At 39.1% G+C, this 24,424-nt stretch overlaps 1 protein-coding gene across 1 annotated transcript in view; it reads left to right on the top strand.

Annotated features, from left to right (window-relative positions):
• Positions 1–24,424, top strand: part of LOC126234631 (putative defense protein Hdd11) — a 58,985-nt gene that overhangs the window by 20,221 nt on the left and 14,340 nt on the right. Inside the window, exons 2-3 of the mRNA XM_049943358.1 lie at positions 9,640–9,964; positions 20,713–20,804. Of these exons, the coding sequence (XP_049799315.1) occupies positions 9,641–9,964; positions 20,713–20,804 (416 nt within the window). The 5' untranslated portion in view covers position 9,640. The remainder of the gene's footprint in view (positions 1–9,639; positions 9,965–20,712; positions 20,805–24,424) is intronic.

Below are 24,424 nucleotides of genomic sequence, written 5' to 3'. Positions count from 1 at the left end.
GCGTTTTTTTTTTTCTTGTTAATGATGCAGTTGCGTAGTATGTAGCTGCTTCTGCTGAAGCTGCTTTGGAAACTTCTGTCCTAGTTGAATCATTTATCTCAGCTGTTTTTGAAGAGAGTGGAGATTCTAGTGCTGGACCTGTCGTCAGTGATTCAGTTTCATTTTCTTGTTGGAAATTTTCAGTTGCTGTGTTTGGTGGTGGAAGTGGTATGGTCGTGCTATTCTTGTCCTTAACTGCCTTCACTGCATTAAGGATTTCTTGACTAGTGAATGATTTTCCGAGTTTATTTCTGTGAAGCCCATGCCTTGTAAAATGACTTCTCTCTGCGGATGGTACGTCCACATATGTGGCATTTGGGAGGCTTCGGCAGATTTTCTCAAATTTCCTATTAGTAACTGTGATTTCTTTGTTGACACAGGATTCTTCTATAAGATCATGTCTTTGTGGGATACTGGCAATGAAGAAGTTAACATCTGTAATTTTCTGTAATGTACTTCTTAGAGCTCTTGTGGCGAGTTTGCCCTCGTTCCTATAAACATCATTAGCACCTCCTATTATTAGACAGTTGCTTCCCAGCTTCAAAGAATGTTCACAGTCTTTTAAAACTTCGCGCAAAGGGGCACCCGGTTTCGTTATTCCACTAACCTTGAATATAGTTTGCATGTTACACAAAATGTTGGCTAAGCCCTTTCCATGACTGTCTGAAAGTATGAAAATATCTTCTTTTTTCTTCTTACCTGTATTGGTAGATGTCTTGTTTGCACGATAAGTATGTTCCATGTATTTTCTGGTATTTCCTTTCTTGTTATTACAGGACTTCGTAGGCCTACTGAAATGATTTGTGGTCGCTGCATCTGATGAAAGTACTTCCTTTCTTTGGCTCTTTTCACATATTTCATATTCATCACACGTTAAAAATTCAAACTTATTTGCTTGTGGGAGACGAAAGTTGTTTTCGTTACGATTAACACGACAAAACTTTTTAGGCCTAATAAAGTTAGTTTTGTTCGTTTACAACCGTTTCACTACCCTTTGAATGGTCTATCACTTCTTCCAGCTTCTGTACACTATCTACCACTGATTCAAGCTTCTCTACATATAGTTTAGCTAACATAAGATCATATTTTAATGAAGAAGTCGTGCATTCTTCTTCGCATTCCGTTTGTAAACACACGATATGACGATAGTTACAGTGCACATTTCCACAGTCACAGGTCATGTTTTTTTCCTCTAAGACATTTAAACATTGACGATGGATCCATTTCTGTGACCAAGAACATAATTTAACACCATATTTCACCTTCTTACTGCATTTTACAAACACAGGATTTAAAAACTCGTAATTTTCCACGGATCGGTTTATTAGTACGTCTACACGCGCCGCCATCTTACTTACATGGCTTAGCCATAGCCAGGAGGATGTTTCCAGAATGAGATTTTCACTCTGCAGCAGAGTGTGCAGAGATATGAAAGTTCCTGATAGATTAAAACTGTGTGCCAGACCAAGATTCAAACTTTGAACTGTTGCCTTTTATGGGCAAGTGCTCTATTGACTGGGTTTTGCAAGCATGGCTCACAATGTGTCCTCACAACTTTACTTCCACATGTATCTCATCTCCTACCTTCCTAACTTCACCAAAGCTAACTTGCAAGACTAGCACTCCTGAAAGAAAGGATATTGCAGAGGCAGGGTTTAGCCACAGCCTGAGGGATGTTTCCAAGATAAGATTTTCACTCTGCAGCTGAGTATGCATGATATGAAACTTCCTGGCAGATTAGAAACAGTTGTTTTTCAGAAGAGGTAAATACTTTTTTGACCTTAGTAGCAGTTCCCCAGGAGATTATGCTGTAGGACAGTACTGAGTAAAAGTATGTAAAATATCTAAGAAAAATGGTCTTCTTAAACTAAACTTGCATCCTGTCCAGTCAAACAGACAGATATATCAACTCAGTGTCAGTTTCACAATAACCAGAATATGTAATGGGCATTTACTAGTAGCACGTGTTCCCAGAGCCATCTGTTGTGAAATCTAACAACTATTCAACACAACACTAACATGAGTAATACTTCCCCCTCCATGATGCTCATTCCCAGTCCAACTCTTGCACGCCCCCAAACCCCTAGACCAGATCTTGGTATGCTACCGAGTGAGATGGCACAGTAGTTAGCAAACTGGACTCGCATTCTGGAGGACTACAGTGCAAATCCACATCCAGCCATCCTGATTTAGGTTTCCCATGATTTCTCTAATTCACTTCAGGCAAATGGCGGGATGATTCCCTTAAAAAGTCATGGCTGGCTTCCTTACCAATTCTTCCCTAATCTGATGGGACCAATGACCTCACTGTTTGGTCCCTTCTTCCACATTAATCAGCCAACCAACCAATATGGGTACACTCTTGCTTTGTAAGATTAAGGTTTAACTATTTGTTATGAACCAGTCACAAGCTTGTTCCCTTGTTCTTCTGGCTGTGTCTGTTATGAATGTGTTTTGACCTGATATTGATGTATTAGTGTCATCAGAAAACATCAGAGTTTTTGAAGAACCTTCTGATGTTGCAGAAGAATCATTTATTTAGTTAAAAAATGACAGTGGGCCAAGTGTCAGATCTTGTGGGACACCTTAAAATTTTCCCCATTTCACATTTATTCATATTTATGTTGTACCATTTGTTAATGTGACCTTGTGTCTTCTGTTGTTGAGACACAATTCCATTCATTAAAGGGGAATGGTACTGACAACATACAATTTTAGTTGCCCTGGTAGAATTTCATGATCTACACAATCAAAGGATTTTGCAAGAACACACAAATTGCCAAAACAGTAGTTTTTCTTATTTATTTCTACTAGAAATGCATTTGTGAGACCATATTGCTTTCTCTATAGAATGCTTTTACGCAAGTTAAACTAAGTTGGGACTAAGATGTTCTCAGAGAAGCAGTTTAATACTTCTTTTAAAGTCAGCTTCTGAAAAATTTTTGAGAACATGAGAAGATAAAGATTTTATAAGTAGAGGATCACTTATTTGTCTCCAGTTTTACAAAGAAGGTTCCCCTCTATGCTTCAGTCTTTCAGGATATACACCTAGATTAATTAACTGACTACAAAAATGAGTACTATCAAATCAGCACAATATTTGAGTAATTTTGTTTTTAAGTTGCAACAAAATGCTGTTGAAAACTAGTTTTAAACTTTTTTTGACATTCTTGATCTGCGTCATATGCATTTTTAAAGTAACCTTTGTCTAATGCTTTTGCCCATCTTCATGTAAAAGAAAGGCAATGGACTTGCCGCAGTGGATACACCGGTTCCCGTCAGATCACCGAAGTTAAGCACTGTCGAGTGTGGCCGGCACTTGGATCAGTGACCATCCAGGCTGCCATGTGCTGTTGTCATTTTTCGGGGTGCACTCAGCCTCGTGATGCCAACTGAGGAGCTACTCGACTGAATAGTAGCGGCTCCAGTCAAAGAAAACCATCATAACAACTGGGAGAGCGGCGTGCTGACCACACGCCCTTCCTATCCGCATCCTCAACTGAGGATGACTTGGCAGTCGGATGGTCCCGATGGGCCACTTGTGGCCTGAAGATGGAGTGCTTATGTAAAAGAAAGCTGTATCTTTATGTTGAGTCATATTGAGTGTTTACAACTTAGTCAACAATGAAGAACTTCCCATCAATTAAAGAATTCACTGGTGTCTATACATAAATAAGATTCAATGTCTGCAGATATGTGATAACAGCATGACAAGTAGCAATTGTTGCTCTTGAAATATCTCTGCCTTGAGCAATTAGATAACTGCTATTCTTCAGAAGTTATTCATACCACTATCATTTGCAAGAAGGGAATAGGAAGAATATGTGGTGCATTGGGAAGTACCTTCTGTCATGCACTTTACAATGGTTTGTAAAGTATAGATGTAGACGTATAAAATGAATAACAGAACATTATTCATCCATGGTGACTAATGCAATTGGAAAGCCATCATTACACTGTATTTTTTATAGTGTTTGTTCATCTGCATGATACTGTCTCCTTCTGACTATGTGTCACACTATTAGGAACACGCCTGGCATTTTACAGGCTTCAGGTGCAATTTTAGGGTTATTTTATGAAACATCTAAAGTTTTAATTTGACCTACCATCACATCTGATGTATCCAATGAAGGTGGCACATGAGAAATACCCAGGTATAAAATGAATATGAAGTTTATTGTAACACACAAAAACATTATTCTTTAATGGGAATCAGTTTGGAACACAATAATTGTAATGAAGTCGCTTCTTGAATACTGAAAGTACAATAACAATCTCTGAAAGGTAAAGGCCTGAAAATGTCAGTAAATTGAAAGTTCCAGAATCTAAGCACACCACAATAAAAGTCTGGAAGGGACATGCAAAAGTTAAATTCCTAAAGTTAAAGTCCAGCATATTGCTAATGAGAAACAAAGATAAATATTACAAAGTCCAATTGCTGATCATGGCACTTTAGTGCAGTGGCCATGAATGGTGCAGGTCCATAGCTGGCTGCTCTGGAAGATGAAGATTGGTGTGGATGGAGGCATTGCCATAGAGTGAGATCCCGTTTGTGGCAATACTTTTGCAATTGGCATCTGCTCCAGGAAACTCACTCAGAGCTTACTGGTGAAGTGTAGGGCAGAGTGCCAGCCTCAATACTGCCTAGGCAACAGGACACTGCAGGTACTACTTTCAATCACATGGCTCATGGAGGAGATAAGGTTCACAGGTCCTGTAACCCCTCGTAGCACTTGGGTTTGTCATGCCTGGTGGTTCAGCAGAGTGCGGCCATCCTTTGTCTGTCATCTGAAGAGCTGTTCCCTGTGAAGTCTGTGTTGTTGGTTTCTGGATGAGTAGGCACAAAGACTCACCACAGTATTCCCCCTTCCCCCTCCATCCTGTGCCCCCCCCCCCCCCCAAAGGGGAGGAAATGTGGTAGCACATCTCCATGTCTCTGAAATGGGCTGAGTTCCCATTGGTGGCTGGGGCAGCTGAGGTCTACCTCCATCAGAGTTGGCACTGGTATGGCATGTGGGGCAGCTAAGTGCCCATTCAGGGACTGGCCACAGGCTGGAGCTGAGATAGGCCAGCAGTGTCTGGGATGGGTACTGTGGACAATTCCGCCTCTGGAACAGAAGTTGATGACACATTAACAGACCCAGGAAAAGGACCACAAAGAGACCACAATTGCTTAATGTGTTTACAACATACTGTGCCATCTTGAATGTCTCTTTGGCCATGGCCTGATCAAGAAGATTGGAAATGACTGCAAGAAACCAATGCTGGCATTCTTTGTTTTGAAGAGAAGTACCCACACAAGTTGTTAGAGAGAGAAACAGTGGTGGCTGGACCACTGAGAGGAGGGGTGGGTGCAGGTTGGATGTATGACAGATAACTGCAACCAATGTAGTTGGCTGTGGAGTTTTTCTCTGGTGTTGACCTGTCCTGGGGAATACAACAATAAGGATCCAGAAAGAGCATAAGGACCTCATGAGGTGCAGTATGTATCAGCACTATACCACTTGCTTCACAGAAAGCAAAGATTCCATGAAAGCAAATTGAGGGCCATTATTTGTGACAGTTTCTGGGAGCACTCCAATTGAAAAGAAATTGAGATAGGGTTTGAGTGGTGTGCCCCGCATATATGGTAGACATGTGAGAGACACAGCAAGCATCTATGGCAATTAACCTTGGTTATCTCAGAAAGGGATCCACAAAATCCATGTGTAGCCCTGACCAGGTGGCAGAAGGGCCTGGCCAAGGAAAAAAAAATCTTGGAGGGGTAGCCTGCTTGCACTGCCTGCAGAAGGCAACCATGTGGGTGATCGCTGTGTCCATGCTCTGCCAGTAGACACAATGGCAGGCCAGGCACTTTGTCAGCACAACTTCCCATTGCCCGATTTGCACGAGAGACAAGATATACTGCTGAAGGGCCACTGGGATCATAACCCTGGTCCATCCATTGTCCCCCTGGAGCTGGAGCATATCATTGAAGATGGAGAGCTCAATCAAAAAATACAAGTAGGCCTGGACCTCTGGATGTTGCAGCTGCTTGCAGTCTGGTGGCCAACCATGTAGCACCAGGCAGAATACCTCATTAAGCACTGGGTCCTTGGCAGTGTGGCATGCAACAAGGTTGACGTCAAACTTCAGCAACCTCAGCAGTGACTTCCATGTGGAAGCAGACTGCGGGATTGATGTGGAAGGCTGGGTCCTGGCCCAAAGGCATGAGGAGATCAGCATTAGCATGCTTGAAAGATATAGAGCCTGGCATTGAAGGCAGCATTCCATTTTGGCTGGAATGTTTGCTGACACCTTGAAATGAGGGACTAAATACTTGTGGTCTGTGGACAGCATGAAATGGCGGCCATAGACATAGTCATGGAACCTTTTTTGAGCCAAATTTGAGTCCTATAGCTTCTTTTTCTATCCAACTGGAGTTATCCTCTGCAGCGGAGAGACTCTTAGACACAAATGCAATTGGCCACTCCCATCAGTCACATATGAAAGGACCACCCCAACCCATTGTCTGATGCTTCTGTTTCCAATATTGGAGGCTTGGAAGGGTCTTTTTCTGTGAGGCATGTGGGGGTGGAGGAGGGCACATATCAAGTCCTGGAAGGCTTTATCACATGCCAGTGTCTGATGACAGTGAACATTTTTGCATAAGAGGTGGTGTAATGGTTGTGCAACTGCTCATGGGAGCATTGTGACCTCTGCCTTGGGAACAGGAAAAGTGTCTATGACTCACTGGGCATTAATGGTTGTCTTGAAGTCCCTGCAAATGCAAAACGTGCTGTTTGATTTCTCTACAAAGTCGATGGGGATGGCCCTTCAGCTGTTGGAAACAGGAGAGAGAATACCCTCATCCTGAAACCACTGTATCTGCAGTCGAAGATTGGCTCTGAATGCAAAGGGAACATTTCTGATTTTGAAGAACTTCTGTGCCGCTGATTGGAGAAGAGCCACAAGTGCCTCGAAATCTTTGACAACTGAGGAGGGTTGCACGAACACTGAGCTTAACTTAGAAAAGAACTGTTCTAGGTGGGGTTTGGCAACCAGCAGCTTGACAGTATTGTGGATTTCTAAGCCAAGAAAATTGAACAGATCCAGGCCCAAGAGACTGATTGCTCCCAGAGTGTCAACAACCAAAACCTGGCTGTGAGGGCAGTTGAATGGTACTGAACTTGGGCTGTAAATTGGGCATTGACTTCAATGATGTAACTGCTATAAATACACAGCGGAGTGTTAAAATGTTGAAGGGGAGAGGACATCGCATGATAATAAGATTGCCAATTTATGATGGTCACAGAGGACCCTGTATCTATCTGCAGATTGATGAGTGCATTTTTGATGGCTACCATGAGCAATGGAGCTTCCTCTGAGTGTAGGAGCACAGACTGAGAGTACCATACATCTGTGAAAAGGTACACCCTGTGATTCATCTTTGCATCCACTCACAAGAGGTGCATTAGCATGCTGGTAGAAGCACAGGTGTCTCTAATGACTAATAAAATGCTAGCTACAGAAATAGACCTGTTGATGGTGGCATCTGGCTGCTGAGTTTTTGCCTGAATTGTGTGAATCTGACCCATGTGGGGCCGGGGGGGAGGAGGGGGGGGGAGGGAGTAATGACTGGGGCTGAGGGCAACATGTTTGGGTGGTGAACACTTGTGATGGGGCATGCAGGGTGGATGATGATCTGAGAGACTGTTCAAAAGCTCTGACAATGTGGAGACTTGTTTGTAAAGAAGGGTCTTTCACTTTAAAGAGATCCATGTGCAGTCCCACGTAAGGAGTATGCATGAAAATCACGTTCCAGACCAAGAAAGCCACATTCGATTACTGACACTGAGGATTACTACACTGGAAATGGCAGTCATGAGATAAACCATAGAAACGGGTGTTCCATTCCCAGTAAGACAGTTCATTAATTTTATGGTACTTGGAAAACTTGGGGCGAGTTGCTGCCACATGCACATGGGAGTCAAAGTGTTCTAACAAACTGGATTTCAGCCTGCCATAGGGCAGAGTGTGGGGTTCCACTTCTGGGTTAAGTTGTTGCAGGAGGTGGTAAATGTCTGGGTCCTTGTATGCCAGAAAGAAGGCACACTGGTGCAGATCACCTGTGATGCCGTGAGCTAAGAAGTGCTGTTCCATGTGTGCAATATAGTGTGCCCACAGACTGACCTTCCTGTCGAACTGCTAGAACAGGGGGGCACCATCCAGAAGCTTTGACCATGGAGTTGATGTGGGGGGGGGGGGGGGCAGTTTGAGAGCTCTGTAGGTGACATGAAAAAGGCAGGTTGCAGGTCATGAGAGTGCTGCTTCTACTAGAACATTAACATCACACAGTCAGAGACATCTACTGGTTCCATCATGAGAGTAAGTCTACTACTAGAAAGTGGAAGAAGACACAAAAAACCAATGTCTACATGGGTCAGAGCAAATATGAGAGACACTGGCTTGGGGCAGGAAGAAGAAGGAGAAGAGAAGGAACCTCATCGCCAGACAATGTGTCCACTGAAGGCAGCATAGATGAAACCAAGTCACTTCTTTAATACTGCGAGAACAATAATAATCTCTGAAGATCTGAAAATGTCACAGTAAACTGAAAGTTCCAAAATCTAGTGAGTATACACAAAGAGTGCCACAATCAAAGCCCCAGGAGGACAAACAATAATTAAAGTTCCTAGGGACACAAAAGTTTAAGATCAGTATATTGCCAATGAAAAATAAAGACAAATATAACAGAGTCCAACTGCTGTCATGGCACTGGGGGCCATGTCTCTTTGGTGTAGAGGTTATGAATGGTGTAGGTCCATAGCTGGAAGCTCTGGGAGGCAAAGGCTAACATTGACAGTGTTGGTGTCACAGCAGTGGCTCCAGAGTGAGATCCTGTTTCTGGGAAAGTTTTTGCAATCAGTGCCTGGCCCATGAAACTCAACTACTGGTAGAGAGTAGCCCAGGCACTGACCTAAATACTGTCTGGGTGCCAGTACACTGCAGGCACTACTTTCAGGCATGCAGCCCATGGAGGAGAAAAGGTTTGTGGGGTGAGTGACCTCTGGTGGTGCTTGATTTGCCACTTGGTGGTCACATGATATGCAGTTATTCCTTGTCTGTCATCTGAGGAGCTGTCCCCTATGAAGTCCGTGCCTGCATAATCCATCTGGGTTGTCGGTTGCTGGCTAAGTGGTTGCAAGACCTCGAAACAGCATTATCTATGTGCACAACAATTTCTGTTGTCATTATTCACTGTAAAAGATTGTAATAATTACATAATTATAACATTACCAATGTATGCATAACACAGTCATGAACATATTCTCTCAATATTCATTCTCATCACAAATGGACTTCTCTATATCCTCCTGCGCCCTTGTACAGAAAAGAATAAATGGGTCAACAAATAGATCAAATCAAATCTTTTACATTGTTTTGCCTCGCACCTGTGGAATTACTTGCTAAAGCAATTGAAAAAAATTGTCCTTGCAGATTATATATATGTATGTTACATACTCTATCATTGCATTACTAACCATTCCCCATAACTGTGCTATTGTACATGTAACCATTTTGATATGAAACTGACAGTGAGCAAACACCTTGTTTCAGAATGAAGGCATTTATTTTGCTGGGAGTAATATGCTTGGTTGCACTGATGCACAATGCAGATGGCTACAGCAGTGGTGCACCCACCGATGCTTGTGAAGATCTTGTGCCACAACACAGAGTACCAGCTCGGAAAGACCCCTGTCCCTATGTTATCACTGTCAGTAAGAGGGAAATTAAAGTAGGTGAGCCAATTAAGGTCACCATCACTGGTAAAAAAGGTGAAAAGTTCAAAGGATTTATGTGTCAGGCACATGAGAAAGGCCGAGTGGGTGGCTTCCAAGAAGCTGATGGAGTCCAGATTGTTAACTGTAGCCCAGGAAAGCAGGTAAGGACTTTACTCAAGAAATAATTTATTGTACAATGAGCAGTATAAATAATTCTGAAATTTGATAATATCATTGCTCTTAGGTGTGGGAATGGGGGTGATGGCTGCTGTGTTTTAATGAACCTCACTGATAAATGACATATTAATGTACACCAAGTCGACAAACTTTAAGAAGTAATGCAGTCCTGGTATAACTTTTAAGTTCGTATTTTATTAATATTAAAAAGGAAAACACTTCTGAAAGTTCTGCAAAATTATATTTCTTTGTTCATGAACTGGCTTTCATCCCCTCGGGCCATCTTCAGAGAAACAACTGCACATTGCAAACATAGATAAACATGTTGTGCGCCTTACACAGACATTATTTGAACAGAAGACACAAAAATGACAAAATGTTTACACAGGAAAACATTGCAGTAATTACTTTAACTAAAAAAAGGGGTTAAACAAAATTTTTATAAGGAGGTACATTCAACAAATAATGAGAAATAAGATGAATGCACAGTTTGACTCTAGTATTTGTAACAAAAACTTAATTTAACAAAGGGGAAATGGAAAATGAGTCTGATCATTTAATACTAGGCTGGCATTCTTTGTCATGTGTTTCTTGATTCCCAGTATTTACAGTAGAATCATCTTTCTGCTTTTTTTGACAGAATATAAAATTTCACATTTGACATCATATTAATTATTTCTACTAAAAGATGAGCAGAAAAGGTCAAATCTTTCTTCCTTGACCACCAGCTTCTCTCGTGTTCATGTAGCCTAACTGACACAGTTTTTCCTGACTGACCAATATACCCTTTTTCACACTGTTTGCAAGTGATTTTATATACACCACTCCTTGCCAAGGATTGCAATTTGTCATTACTTCTGATTAAAATTATGATGTGTTATTAGTATTATAAAATGCAGGCCTGTAGTTGTGAAACTTTAACTTTTCTCGCAAGATTGTCTGAAATGTTGCCAATAAATTGATTTTTGCACCAGACCTTGTAAATGCTGAATGACTGCTGTTGACCAGAATATAGAAGTCATGTAAATTTACTTTTATTCATCTTCGTTTTTTCATAGAATACTATCAATCAAGGCAGTGCTTTAGCCACTGCTGGAAGCAATTTGTTTGCTGGTTTGTAGTTCTGTTTGAAAGGCTGATAGTGGAATAGATTGAGACAATGCACTGTTGAATGGAAAGCTGCATGTTTGTGATTGTGAGGATGCTGGGAACTTGCAGGAATCACCATATCAGCAGCTATGCTAAATGCATGCTTTCTTGTAATAACATTTATGTTAAGATCCATGAAATTTATAGAAGAGCCTCCCAGACCTATTATAAACTGAATTTTGTTATGTTGTGGCTTTAAATGCATTAGTAATGTATCTAATTGTCTAATGTTACTACTCCACAAACACAGCCCTCATCAACATATCTGAACCAATACCTGATTTTACAATTCAATGGCTCTTTTGGTAAGAAAATTTTTTTCAGAACTCTCCATGAAAATTTCAGATAGTACAGGACTAAGAGGTGAACACATGCTTAGACCATTATACTGACCATAATACTTGTTTTGGAAGTAGAAGTAGTTCTGCTCTACACTCATTTGAGTAGCATCAATTATGTCATGTAATTCTATGAGATTTACTTTGGATTAGTGGAAATATCAACTGATATGTTTACAGATTCATCAGTAGGAACATTTGAAAATAAGCTAGCGCCATTGAATGATGCTACTTTAGAACTGGGTGTGATTTGCGTATCTTCCATTTTTGTCAACAAGAGTCATAGAATTTTTGATACCAAACTTAGGTTTAAAACTGGTTTTCATTTTAATAGTATAATCACGCTCTTTCAATAGAAGGTAACATGGGAGCAAACAAGGATACCACTAGTGGACATACTAGAAAACCATCTTTATGTAATTTGGGTAAGCCATATAATTTAGGAACCAAGGGATTCATATTAGCTAGCATACAACTGTTGGTTTCAGATATAATACTTTTGCATGAACTGATGGCAGTTTTCATTTGTTCACTGAAAGGAGCAATGTGATCTTTTTGTAGATGTTGGAAATTGGAACTATTAAGGTGCTGGTTCACTTTTGTAATGTAATCACCTTTGTTCAAAAGAACTAAACTGTTGATTCATCTGCTTTGGTAGCAATGACATTACTGGAGATTATTTTCTTCTTGACATACTGAACTCATTGCATGAGAGTTTGTCACTAAGAGTGGCAGCAATTTTTAAATCATGGGCTACCAAATGTTTTGTAGAAACATCATCACCTTTGTTAAATGTATGAGAGTTCATCACTAAGAGCGGCAGCAATTTTTAAATCATGGGCTACCAAATGTTTTGTAGAAACATCATCACCTTTGTTAAATGTATCCCCACATAAAAATTTGTTTACCTTATTTTCCAATTAATGTAATTATTGTAATGTTTTCTTATGTAAACACTTTGTCATTTTTGTGTCTTCTGTATAAATAATACCTGTGTAAGTTACACATAATGAACATCTGTGTTTGCAACTTTCAGTTGTCACCTGAAGATGGCCTGAGAAGCTGAAAGCCAGTCTGTGACCAAATAAATATAATTTTGTAGAACATCAGTAAGGGTTTTCCTTTTGAATATTATAATCATGTTCTGCCAACCACCGACAAAAATTCAGTCAATGTTTCCTATTTTATTATTTTATAAAATTTTAGATAGTCACCACTATTTTAATATAACATACTGTACACTGAGGTTTAAACCAAGGATTGACTACCAGTCACATATTCAGGATTCACCTTACTAATGTGTACACTCTAATTAGTGCAGAACAGCACACAATTCTCAAAGACACTGGAGAAAATGACATGTCATCAAAGTTTCTCATATGATAAAATATCCCAAGTGCCCTCATACGCTTTATGAAATGTATCCACACGAAATATACAGGATTCATTCATCCTTCTTCAACAGCAGGGTAGTCGCTATCATTCTGCTGGGTTGCAGGCAACCTCAGGAAATGAGCAAGCAAATTTAGCAATCAAAGTGACCTATAGGGAACAAAATGTGACATATTGAATGATTCACCTACTGACCATCATCTCTGTGCATCACTGTGTTATGCAACTGTGGGAGGAGGAGTCACTGGCAGTCGGGGACTATTAATTGTATTGGAGAAACTATCCAATGATGTGCTCACATCAGACTCCAATGGGATGAAGTAATCCTGATCCACCTCTGAACTGAACACTAACTATTAATGCATGACTTCACACTTTCAAAAGAGGTCCCTTGAGTCTGTGGTGTAAAAATTGCTGCATTCCATACTTTAACTGAGTTACTTTCATCTTTTGCTGAGGGGCAGAAGCTAATTTAAGTGGGGGCCTGCCACCCATTTTACCTATTGGTGGCATAAGTGTGGTACAATTGGACAGTAGTCTAAGATTTTAGCAGTTAACTGTGATTCTGGATGAGAAGAGTGTAGCAGATAATATAACAGTAAAACGTCTCTGACATATGTGCTGTGTGAGTATTTTCTGTGCATCCGCAAGTAAGAGTGACAGTCATATATTGTGCAGAACATCATTGTCAATTACATTGACTACCAGCATGTGAAGAAGACAAAATAGTTGGGATGGTGTGCAGGCACTGAGTTCTTCACTGCAGAGCAATTTTTCAGGTCACTTGGCTTCTGACTACAGCAAGCACATGTTTGATAGAGATGGATTCTTCAGTGCATGATGGTGAAGCTAAATGTCTTGTACTTCCATACCCATCTGCTTCTTAAGTGCAGCCACCACATAACTATATTCAGTTTCATGTGAGGTGATGTGAGCCAAGAGAAACTGGCTTTCCAATTGTGCAAACCACAATAATGGATTATAATGACAGGAAGGTGGGGGTTTCATCACAGTTGGACTAAGGATCATGTTTGCTGAATTCTGTATGCTTATCATTTGTTTGAAGTTCACAGACAACATGAATAACCAAAGAGTTTACATAAGTGTCAACAATATTTAGGTTGAAGTGTACACAGCGCCCAAAATGAGTTGTGACTGGATGTTTACCAAAAGCACAGGCATCTGGTGTCACTCATAGACAGCATTTCATTGTTAGCTGCTATCCCTAAACAGATGAGAGTCTCAGCTGGGGAAAGGGCTGACTTAAGCCTGTCAATGGATATCATGAAGGAAGAGTCATTGATGTCAACATTGAGTATTCTGTCTGTATATGGATGATCGTATGGTGCTTGGAGAATTTTTAGAATGTTGTGATGTCAGATAAAACCTGTTTATAGGACTGTAAGTCATAGAAAATGAATTGTCACTTGATAAAATTTCCTTCTGAATCAGCTGGATGCAGCTAGTGAACTTGTGAGTGTAGATGTTGTACAAAGTCTGATGCTTCAATAACATTGTTTGACATGTCAATGAAGAATTCTCTAGGTAGTCAAAGTCTTTGTCCACACATCAATTCAGCTGTTGTTGCACTGAAATCTTCTTTTAAAGCTGTTTGGTGGCCTAGTGGGACAACAGGGAAGCTGTCAGTTCAATACTCTGTGAATCATCTGAGTGAGACCTTGAACTGTTTATGGAGCTCTTCCACGAGACCATTAGCAGAAATGTGGTAGACACAGGTTCGAATTCAGTTCGTGCCAAGAAATGCTGAAAGTGATTTGAAGAAGTAAAACTCAGATGCTTTAAAGAAGTAAGACTCAAATTGTTTGTCCTGATTGGTAGTGATGTGGAGAGAGATGCTAAAATGTGGAATTCACTCGCAAAAGAAGGTTGTGGCTGCAGTTGCTGCTGTTGAATCTTTCATTTGATAGGTTTCAGGCCAGCAAGAGAAATGGTTAAACTGTCAGGCAGCACTGATCTTCTTTGGCCAGTGATAAAGATACAGTAATGTCAAAGTGGGCATTGTCACACTGTTGATTCAGTGGGATGAAAGTACTGAGCAGAACAGTAATGTGCCAATTTAGCTCATTTTTCTCAGAAGCATTGCACTGGCAGAGAAATGCCTTGAAATCATTCTTAATATTTGGCCAAGAAAATGACTTCTTCACTAGTCATACAATAGTCCTTACTATAGATGAGAGAGGCTGTGAAGAGAGGAAAATGTTTGCTTGCAGAAATCTGCTGTAACAAACAGTCGTGCTTGTGACATTGATAGATCACATTGTAGCGATTAGTCTGGGAATGGTATTAGAATGCATTGGAACTGTAAGCTTGACAATGTTTCAGGAAATGCCTTCAGTTCATTGTCTCTTTCCAGGTCATTGGTAAGCATTATGAAGTCAAGCTCCTTTGCAGTGGCATCAGTATGAAATAGTGCATCTGCTGGTCCATTCTAGTCACTAGCAATATGTCAAATATCCACAGTAAATTGCACAATGAAGTCCAAATACTGTAACTGGTGTGGTGATGTACTGTCTGGCTTCTGACAGAATGCAAACATGGATGGCTTATGCTCTGTAACAATAGCGAAATGTCTACCTTCAAGCAATTGCCTACACTTTTTGATTGAGACATATGCCTCATAAGAGCTTGCAATCATACACTGACCCATTTGCTTGTGAAACTGATAATTTTTTACTAACCAAAGCTAGGGGTTGCAAGTCACATTGTACATGTTACTGTAATACAGCTTCAGTGGTAGTTGACGATTCATCCACCATAACTTGAGAGATGCGCCAGGAAGAGAATAGGCATAAGTCCACTGTAGCACATGTCTAGGTCTAGGCAAACCTTTTAGTATTTCATTGAGGTGTACTACCAACAATGCATGACTGTGCATAAAAGTCAATAAAAACTTGTCAAGCCCAAGAAATGGCATAGTTCTGATATAGCAGTGGGCAATGGGAATTGAGAGATAGCTTCAACTGTGTCTTGAGGTGACAGGATTCCTTGAGCATCCTAAGAATTTTATTTGCACCACTTCAAAGACACATTCATAATGTAATTCGGTCAGCCAAAGGTTTGTTTACAAGCTCCAGAATTGTTATCAACGGAATTCTACAAAGAAGATCGGTGAGTAACGCGTATACAAACAAAATAAACACTGGCATTAGGGAACAGTGCGACGAACTTGGTGTTGTATTTGTTGACCCAAATAAATTTCTCGACGACAAATGTCTGGGTAGGGATGGCCTGCACCTAAACAGACTAGGTGCAATGACTTTCAGTAAAATGCTCCTGGATTTACGTAAAATTATAAAAAATAAGGGAAACTAATACGGTCTGCAGGGGGTGACTATCCAAGAATACCATATGCAAACAAAAAACGTGAGTGTAATCATAATAAGGAAGCAGTTGAACCAAAACAGAACGACATTAAAACGAAAAAAAGTGGGAATGCAAATAGTGCTGGAAAAAATTACTTAACATTTGTTCACCAAAATATATGTTCCCTAGCAAATAAGACCCAACAGCTAGAAGTGGAGCTGGAGTCTACAGAGTGCTCAGTTGTTTGTCTCACTGAGCATTGGTGCAAAGAGGCTGAAATTAATCAGTTAGTCTTGCAGTCTTATAATTTAGCGTGTGCATACTGTAGGACTTCTATGAAGTGTGGAGGGTGTTGTATTTACGTAAAACAAAATTATCAGTATAAGACCAGAAGCGATTTATGTGTAATCAGTGAAGAGCAACATTTTGAACTGGCAGCAGTTGAAATCAGGGACCAATACAGGTGTAGGAATTTGATTATCTTATGTATATACAGATCTGCTAGTGGAGACTTCAATATCTTTTTCTCCAAACTTAATCATGTTCTTAACAAGATATCCACTCCAAAGAACCACATTCTCATATGTGGAGACCTAAATGTTGATAAACTGAATCCTGATTCTACATGGGACTCATTACAAAGTCTTGCTCAAAGTTTCAATTTAGTTCCAATGGTTAACAGTGCAACCAGAATAACAAAATACTCAAAGACAGCTGTTGATCAGGTATTAACAGATTTAGGCAAAGATAACTGTGAGGTGGTGGTAGCAGAGCTAGGATTATCTGACCACTCAACTCAAATCATTAATATAAAAGTGGCTCCAGAAGAAACAGAGACAATGCATATTTACAGACGAATTTTTTCTAAAAAAAAATAGACATGAGTTTGCCAAACAGATAGCAGGACAAACATGGGACTCAGTATACTCAGAAGTAGGTGCAAATGAAAAATTCAAAAATTTCATGACATTGTTTAAATTAAATTTTGAAGAAACATTTCCTAAAGTATTATGTCCATTATCAACAGCAGGAAAAAGCAAGTGGGTCACAAAAGGAATCAAAAAATCATCTGAAACACTAAAGTACCTGAGCTCCATTAAACACAGCCAAACTAATCCTGCTTTCTCACTCTTTTATAAAAGATATAGGAAAACATATAGGAAAATATTGCTTGCAGCAAAGAGAGCTCATAACTCCAAAATAGTGCACTCTGCTGAAAACAAAAATAAGGCAGTATGGAAGATTGTGAAGCAGGAAACTGGTACCAGGAAAATAAATCTGTCAAACTTGAAAATCAAAGAGGAAGGGACTCTAATAAAAGAGCCAATATATTTGGCAAACTATATAAATGATTATTTTAGTAGCATAGGAATAAAATTACAGGAAAATTTTCTAACAGCCCCTCAGGTCAAAAAGCCAAATAATGGTGTATCACACTCAATGGTGTTATTCCCTACAACACAAGAAGAAGTCTATAAAGCAGTCAGCAAACTGAGAAACAAAAACTCAGCTGGTCTGGATGAAGTCCCCATTTTTATAATTAAGGACTGTATCAAGAGCCTACTTCCACCTTTAGTTGATATTATAAATCAATCTTTCAAGCAGGGCTACTTTCCAGACTATTTAAAATATGCGAAATTACTACCTCTCTTCAAAAAAGGTGATGCAGGAATAATTGAAAATTATAGGCCAATTTCTCTACTATCATGCTTTGCAAAAATATTAGAAACTATTATGAAAGATAGGCTAATGAATTATTTAAATAAATACAACTTACTGTCTGTTGACTAGTTTGGATTTCGATCAGGGAAAAGCACAGAATCAGCAACAGCACACCTCACAAAACACCTTCTAGACACATTAGATAAAGGGAACTACACAACAGGTATATTTCTTGATCTAACTAAAGCGTTTGATACAGTAGACCACAACATATTGTTAAATAAGTTAGATGAACTTGGAATAAGGGGACTTGTGAACAAATGGTTCCAGTCATATCTAAAAAATAGAAGACAGATAACTGAAATCTCACATATTTCAAGTTGCTCAAACTATATTGTAAAGTATACTTCAGACCCAAATTATGTAAATATAGGTGTCCCACAGGGTAGTGTCCTTGGCCCAGTACTATTCCTCATTTACATAAACGACTTCCCACAGAGCATCAAGCATGGACAAACAATATTGTTTGCAGATGACTCAAATGTTCTAATCAGTGACAAATCACCAGATGCACTAAAAGAAAAAGCCAAACAAACACTAAACATTGTATGTGAGTGGGCATCCGATAATAAACTAACACTAAATCTTAAAAAAACAAATGCTGTTAACTTCTATGTCTGCAAAAAACCACACTATAACAACTTTAAGTTAAACAATGAAACTATAGAATGTGTAGACCACACAAAATTTCTTGGTATGCATGTTGACAGTCAGTTAAAGTGGGAAGAACATATTAAAATACTTAGTAACAGAATCGCTACAGCATGCTATGCTCTGAGAATTCTGACTGCAGTTTGTGACACTACATGTGTCAGATCTGTATATTTTTCTTATATCCACTCTGTTATTACCTATGGAATAATATTTTGGGGAGTCAACAGTAAAAATATTCAAATAGTTTTCAAATTACAGAAAAGAGCAATTCGTATAATAACCAAGAGTGGCAGTAGGGCTCACTGCCTTGAACATTTCCAAAAGCTGGAAATCCTAACTGTCCCCTGTGAATACATTTTTCAAAGTGTTATGTATGTAAAAAAAATATTGACTGCTATATGAAAAATTCTTTAGTACACAGCTATGAAACTAGAAACCAATACAATCTGCATCTAGAGAGGAAAAATAAAGTTAAAACTCAGCAGAGCTTGTTGTACAATGCTGTTAAATTATATAATAAATTACCCCAAAAAATAAAAGATATTGACACAATCGGACAGTTCAAAACAAAACTAAAATTTTTTTTATTAAATAAAAGTTATTACGCAGTAATGGACTATCTGAATTAAAACATGTAGTGTAATTAAAGTAGCCTCCATTGTAATACACAAGGAAATCAAAAATTGTATAAGAAAATTACACAAGGATATAAAACTAATTTAAGATACCTCAAAAATGTGTGTAAATACAAATTTTATGTGTATAATTGTAGGTATATTGTATTGTATATGATTTTGCTGACGAAATCCACACAATGTAAATTGTTACATGGATTAATAAAGAAATCAATCAATCAATCAATCAATCAAACATTTTGATGGATTAATAACCCAGCTATATTCTTATAGTCTAGTAAACAGTTGCTGTATATGTGCTAGATGCTCTGCCTTATTGGACAACATTACAAGCACATCATCAGCATACACATAACAGAACTCTAATTTATTTCATTCATTAGGTGCTGCAAGGTACAGGAGGCATTGTATAGTCGAAATGGCATTTGCAGAAATTCATAAAGTTTGAATGGGGTACAAGCAATGATTTTCAGTATATCTTCTGGTGTGATGGGTATATGACAAAAAACGTGGATGAGGTGTATCATGGAGAAAACTGTCTTGCTGTGAATGTGCATAGCAAAGGTTTCGACATATAGCACTGAGTAATGATCAGGTATTGTTATGGTATTAAGCTGTTGACAGCTGCCTCAAAGGTGCACCCATTACTGTTCTTAGGAACAATATGTAGTGGTGAGACCCAGATACTATTTGAAGAGTGACAAATTCCTTGTGATAACTTGATGAGAACTCTTGCCCTGCAATCTTCAGTTTATCTTGAGGCAGATGACGAGGCTGTGGGTGGACTGATGATCCTGCCATGCTGAAAGTGTGATGATCTTTCGAGTATTTTTCCAATACTAGAGTTGGCAATGGATGGGTGACTTCAGAGTACTGGCAAAGCAGGTTGTAATATGGTGAATTGCCAGCAATAAATTTGGCTCCAGCATGGTTGGCATGGTGTAGATGCCCATGATGAGACAACTGTGTTGTAGACTCAAGCAGGCATTGATTGTGAAGATCTGGCAGGTGGCTGTAAACAATAAGGAAACTGCTTCAACAATTCAGCATAGCACAGTGGCAACAATGGATATCCATAGGAGCTCACATCAAAAATTTAAATTTAAGTGTAATGTGAGAGAGCCGCAAATCTTGATGGAATATCCATTCGCAGCATGCACATAGTTGCCATCAGTACTTTGCCATGGAGGATGAGAAGAAGGGTGAACTGAGAGATCAACCCCTGTGTCAATGAGGAATTGTAGTTTGGTAGAGTGCCCTGTTACGAACAGTTGACGACTGAGTCTGCTTTGAAATCAACCACCATTGCTGCTGATTTCCAGTAGCATTTCCCTTATTGCAAGGTGATGCCTTAATGTAAATAAATTTTTATAACAAAAAATGGTATTTTATGGATAGTCTATGACTTCACATGTCTGTAATATTATTGTTCCATTTTAAGTTTTCAATATTGATATTAATTAGAAAGTGTTCCTGCACATAAAACTTAAATTTACAGTCAGTTTCAATCATTTGCAGGATGCTGTAACTCACATCAATGCCGACGAGAAATCAAAAGTAGAATTCACCTGGGTATCATCTGAGAAGCTCGATAAACCTCTGACATTTGTGTAAGTTGAAATATTTCCTTTATTTTGAAGTTATTATATTTAATAAGCATAATAGATAATATGGATTTCTTTAGTATAAGTCTGAATATGTGTGAAATTTCTGAGAAAACAGCATCTGAAAATAAACAAAGAAAAAATTAATAAATGAGAAACTGTGCAAATATAATGACACTAAACTGGTGATTACAATTTAATGGCAACATACATAGAATCAGTAATAACAGGTTCACAACTGAATAACAGAAATTCATGAATATGTATAGGAAACTGAATTATATAAAGATATCTTTCAGGATTGAACAAAATTTTGAACCATAATTAACACTCACAAATTTGCTCTGAATCCTCCCCCCCCCCCCCCCCCCCCAACAAACTATATTATCGACAGAAGAATAGAGAAGGAACACAATGAGTGAATGAAGATATCTTGCAAGGAAGAGGAGAAAAGAAGTGCTACACAAATTCAAATGCACACTGCAGTTGGGAAGAACAAAATAAAAAAAAAACAAAAACAAAAAAGATACTAAACTGATAAAATGTGAGATAATGGTTGCCAGTATCCTTAGACCTTCACAACAACTACAGATGCTTTAAATAACCAAGACACGTGCACCAGACACTTTTCATTTAGGTGAAGTATTGTTTGAACAACATTTGTCAAAGTGTTCTCTGTGATAACTGTGCATGCTGTTTCAATTTCAAAACAGCTCATTATGTGTAGCTTGTGTTGGTGCATAAAATTCCTTGCCATACTCCTCTCAGTTACAACTGGCTCCTTTAAGTGACTTTAGACACTTAAGTGATTGCTTGATAAAGATCATAAATGATTATCTCTCCATCCCCCTTAAGCCATCTGAGTTTTTTCTTCACATTCAGTGTCCTTAACAATATTAATGAGATCTTCCTTTAGTTTCACCTTTCCCAAACATTAATATAGAGCCTTAACTGCTGCAAAATTTCGTTTATAGCGTGCATCATATTGGAAATATATTGAGCAGAAAGAAAGGGTGGTTGGGTAATAGGGAAGCAAGGATGAATAAGAGATTTCTTACTTGTTTACACATGGTGGCAGGAGGGGCTGAGCTGGAGGGAGAGAAAGACATCCACAACATTGACAGATCTTATATTGTGTCATTGTAGACAACAATGAATGAAATTGTTGACATGTTTCACCACTGAAGAGTGGCCAGAGCACATTTTGGAGAAAAGTAGTTACTGCTGTTCATGACAAAGTGCCCAGAAGGACATTAAATGTCATATTTATCCCCCGACATTGGGGAAGTGACTTTTAAGTAAAATGTCTCCCCTTTATGGGAATATACATAATGAATGTATGAGCACAGGTTGTAGACACATGATTGGCAACATGTGGAAGTTCGGGTCATGCTCGGATAGCCAAATCATAAGGCAACAGCTCACAATAAGCAGGAAATCCCAGTTCAAGTCATGGTCCAGTACAAAGTTTCACTGTCGTCAGTCCATCCACAGCCGATGGTAGTCCATATTCACAGCTGTGAATACAGTTCATGTCCTTTGGACACACACAGTACTGGTGGTTTTTTCCCAGTTTGAGGGAAAAATTAAAATGTGTGGCATTTCACATCTAAGACAGAGACTGCTTTAAACAATACCAAAAGCCATTTTTCTAAGATCTGAAGCATTTGGTGTGTTTGTTCATTGCAAAACCACTATAATAAATCAATCAAAATGTTTTGTTGATTATTTTGATGCAATAGGCCATGTGACATTTCCCCCCTTGTTTCCACAAATGCAAATAACTCTCTAACCTTGAGTGTATGAACTGATTCACTTAGTCATAGTGAGCCCATCCAGAAGAGAACGTTTAGGGATGTGGAATGAACCAAGGTATACTTTACCAAAAAACAAACAAAAAATAGAAAATTAGGCTGTATATTGTATTAATAATAAACTGTGACTACACTACTTAACACTGTTCATTTTTATGCCATCTAAATTTAATACAATATAGTAGAAAGAAAGGTTTTACTTTGAAGAAATATACTGCTTCTTCAATTTTTATATATTTCCTTTTGGTAGCTTGATATTTATTTGATTACAATAATATTTTTCAAAGAAAATATTTACCTATATCTGTAAGTACTGAATCTTATTTACAGTGGCCTGCATTACTACTCATCATACTGCTTTGTAACAAACCATGCTACTTGCCATGTAGCTAACAGAACTTTTCAGTGCTTGGCTCTAGATATTCTGGTAATTTGTAGGGAAAATGGCAAATGAGGTACGTTTTTAACTTTATTTATAAATAGTGTGGATTCCAATTGCCCACCTCCATAGCTGAATGGTCTGTGAGGCTGACTGCCATCTGGAAGACATGAGTTTGATTTTTTGCACTGCCAGGAATTGTTCCTTGGTGGGAGGACTGAAACAGGGTGCACTCAGCTTCATGAGGAGCTACTTGACTGAGCAGTAGCACCTCAAGTTCACAAAAACTGACAATGGCCGGGAGAGCAGTGTGGTGACCTCACACCCCTGCATACTACATCCAATGACACCACTGGTAGACAACAACACGGAGGTCAGTTGCTACAGATGGACACACCAGGGCCTATGGACAGAATTTATGTTTTTCCAGGACTCCCATGACTCAGTACTGACCCTAAAACATATTTTGAAGATCAATTGAAGAAAGGCAAGCCTACATTTATAGCTTTTGTAGATTTAGAGCTTCTGACAATGTTGACTGGAGTACAATATTTGAAATTCTAAAGCTAGCAGAGACAAAATACAGAGAGCAAAAGGATATTTACAATGTGTACAGCAAATGGGCTGCAGTTATAAGAGCTACAGAAGATGGAAAGAGGTGCAACGGTTGCAAAGTGAAAGAGATGGGGATGTAGCCTACATCTGACTATGATCTGTACATTGGCAATGCAGTAAAGAAAAAGCAAGGACAGTTGAAATCTAGTTATAAGGTGAGCTCAACAAAAGTGAAGCAAGGGTAGTGGAATTTAGTCAATTTAAATCAGGCAATACTGAAGGAGTTAGATTAGAAAATTGCATACTTAAAGTAGTAGGTAAGTTTTGTTGCTTGTGCAACAAAATAACTGAAGCTGGGCACAGAAGAGAAAACATACACTATGTGATCAAATGTATCCAGACACCTGGCTGAAAATGACTTTCAAATTAGTGGCACCCTCCATTGGTAATGTTGGAATTCAATATTGTGTTGATGCCAGCTTCCACTCTCGCAGGCATATGTTCAATCAGGTGCTGGAAGGTTTGTTGGGCAATGGCAGCCCATTCTTCACAGATTGCTGCACTGAGGAGAGATATTGATGTCAGTCAGTGAGGCCCGGCATGAAGTCAGTGTTCCAAACCATTCCAAAGGTGTTCTGTAGGATTCAGGTCAGGACTCTGTGCAGGCCAGTCCATTACAGGGATGTTATTGTCATGTAATCACTCCACCACAGGCCATGAATTATGAACAGGTGCTCGATCATGTTGAAAGATGCAATCACCATCCCCGAATTGCTCCTCGACAGTGGAAAGTAAGAATGTGCTTAAAACATCAATGTAGGCCTGTGCTGTGGTAGTACCATGCAAAACAACAAGGGGTGCAAGCCCCCTCCATGAAA

Source organism: Schistocerca nitens, chromosome 2, assembly GCF_023898315.1.
Source record: "Schistocerca nitens isolate TAMUIC-IGC-003100 chromosome 2, iqSchNite1.1, whole genome shotgun sequence".
Lineage (NCBI taxonomy): Eukaryota > Metazoa > Arthropoda > Insecta > Orthoptera > Acrididae > Schistocerca > Schistocerca nitens.
Note: the sequence above shows the minus strand (reverse complement) of the source record. Positions and strands in the feature narration are given on the sequence as shown.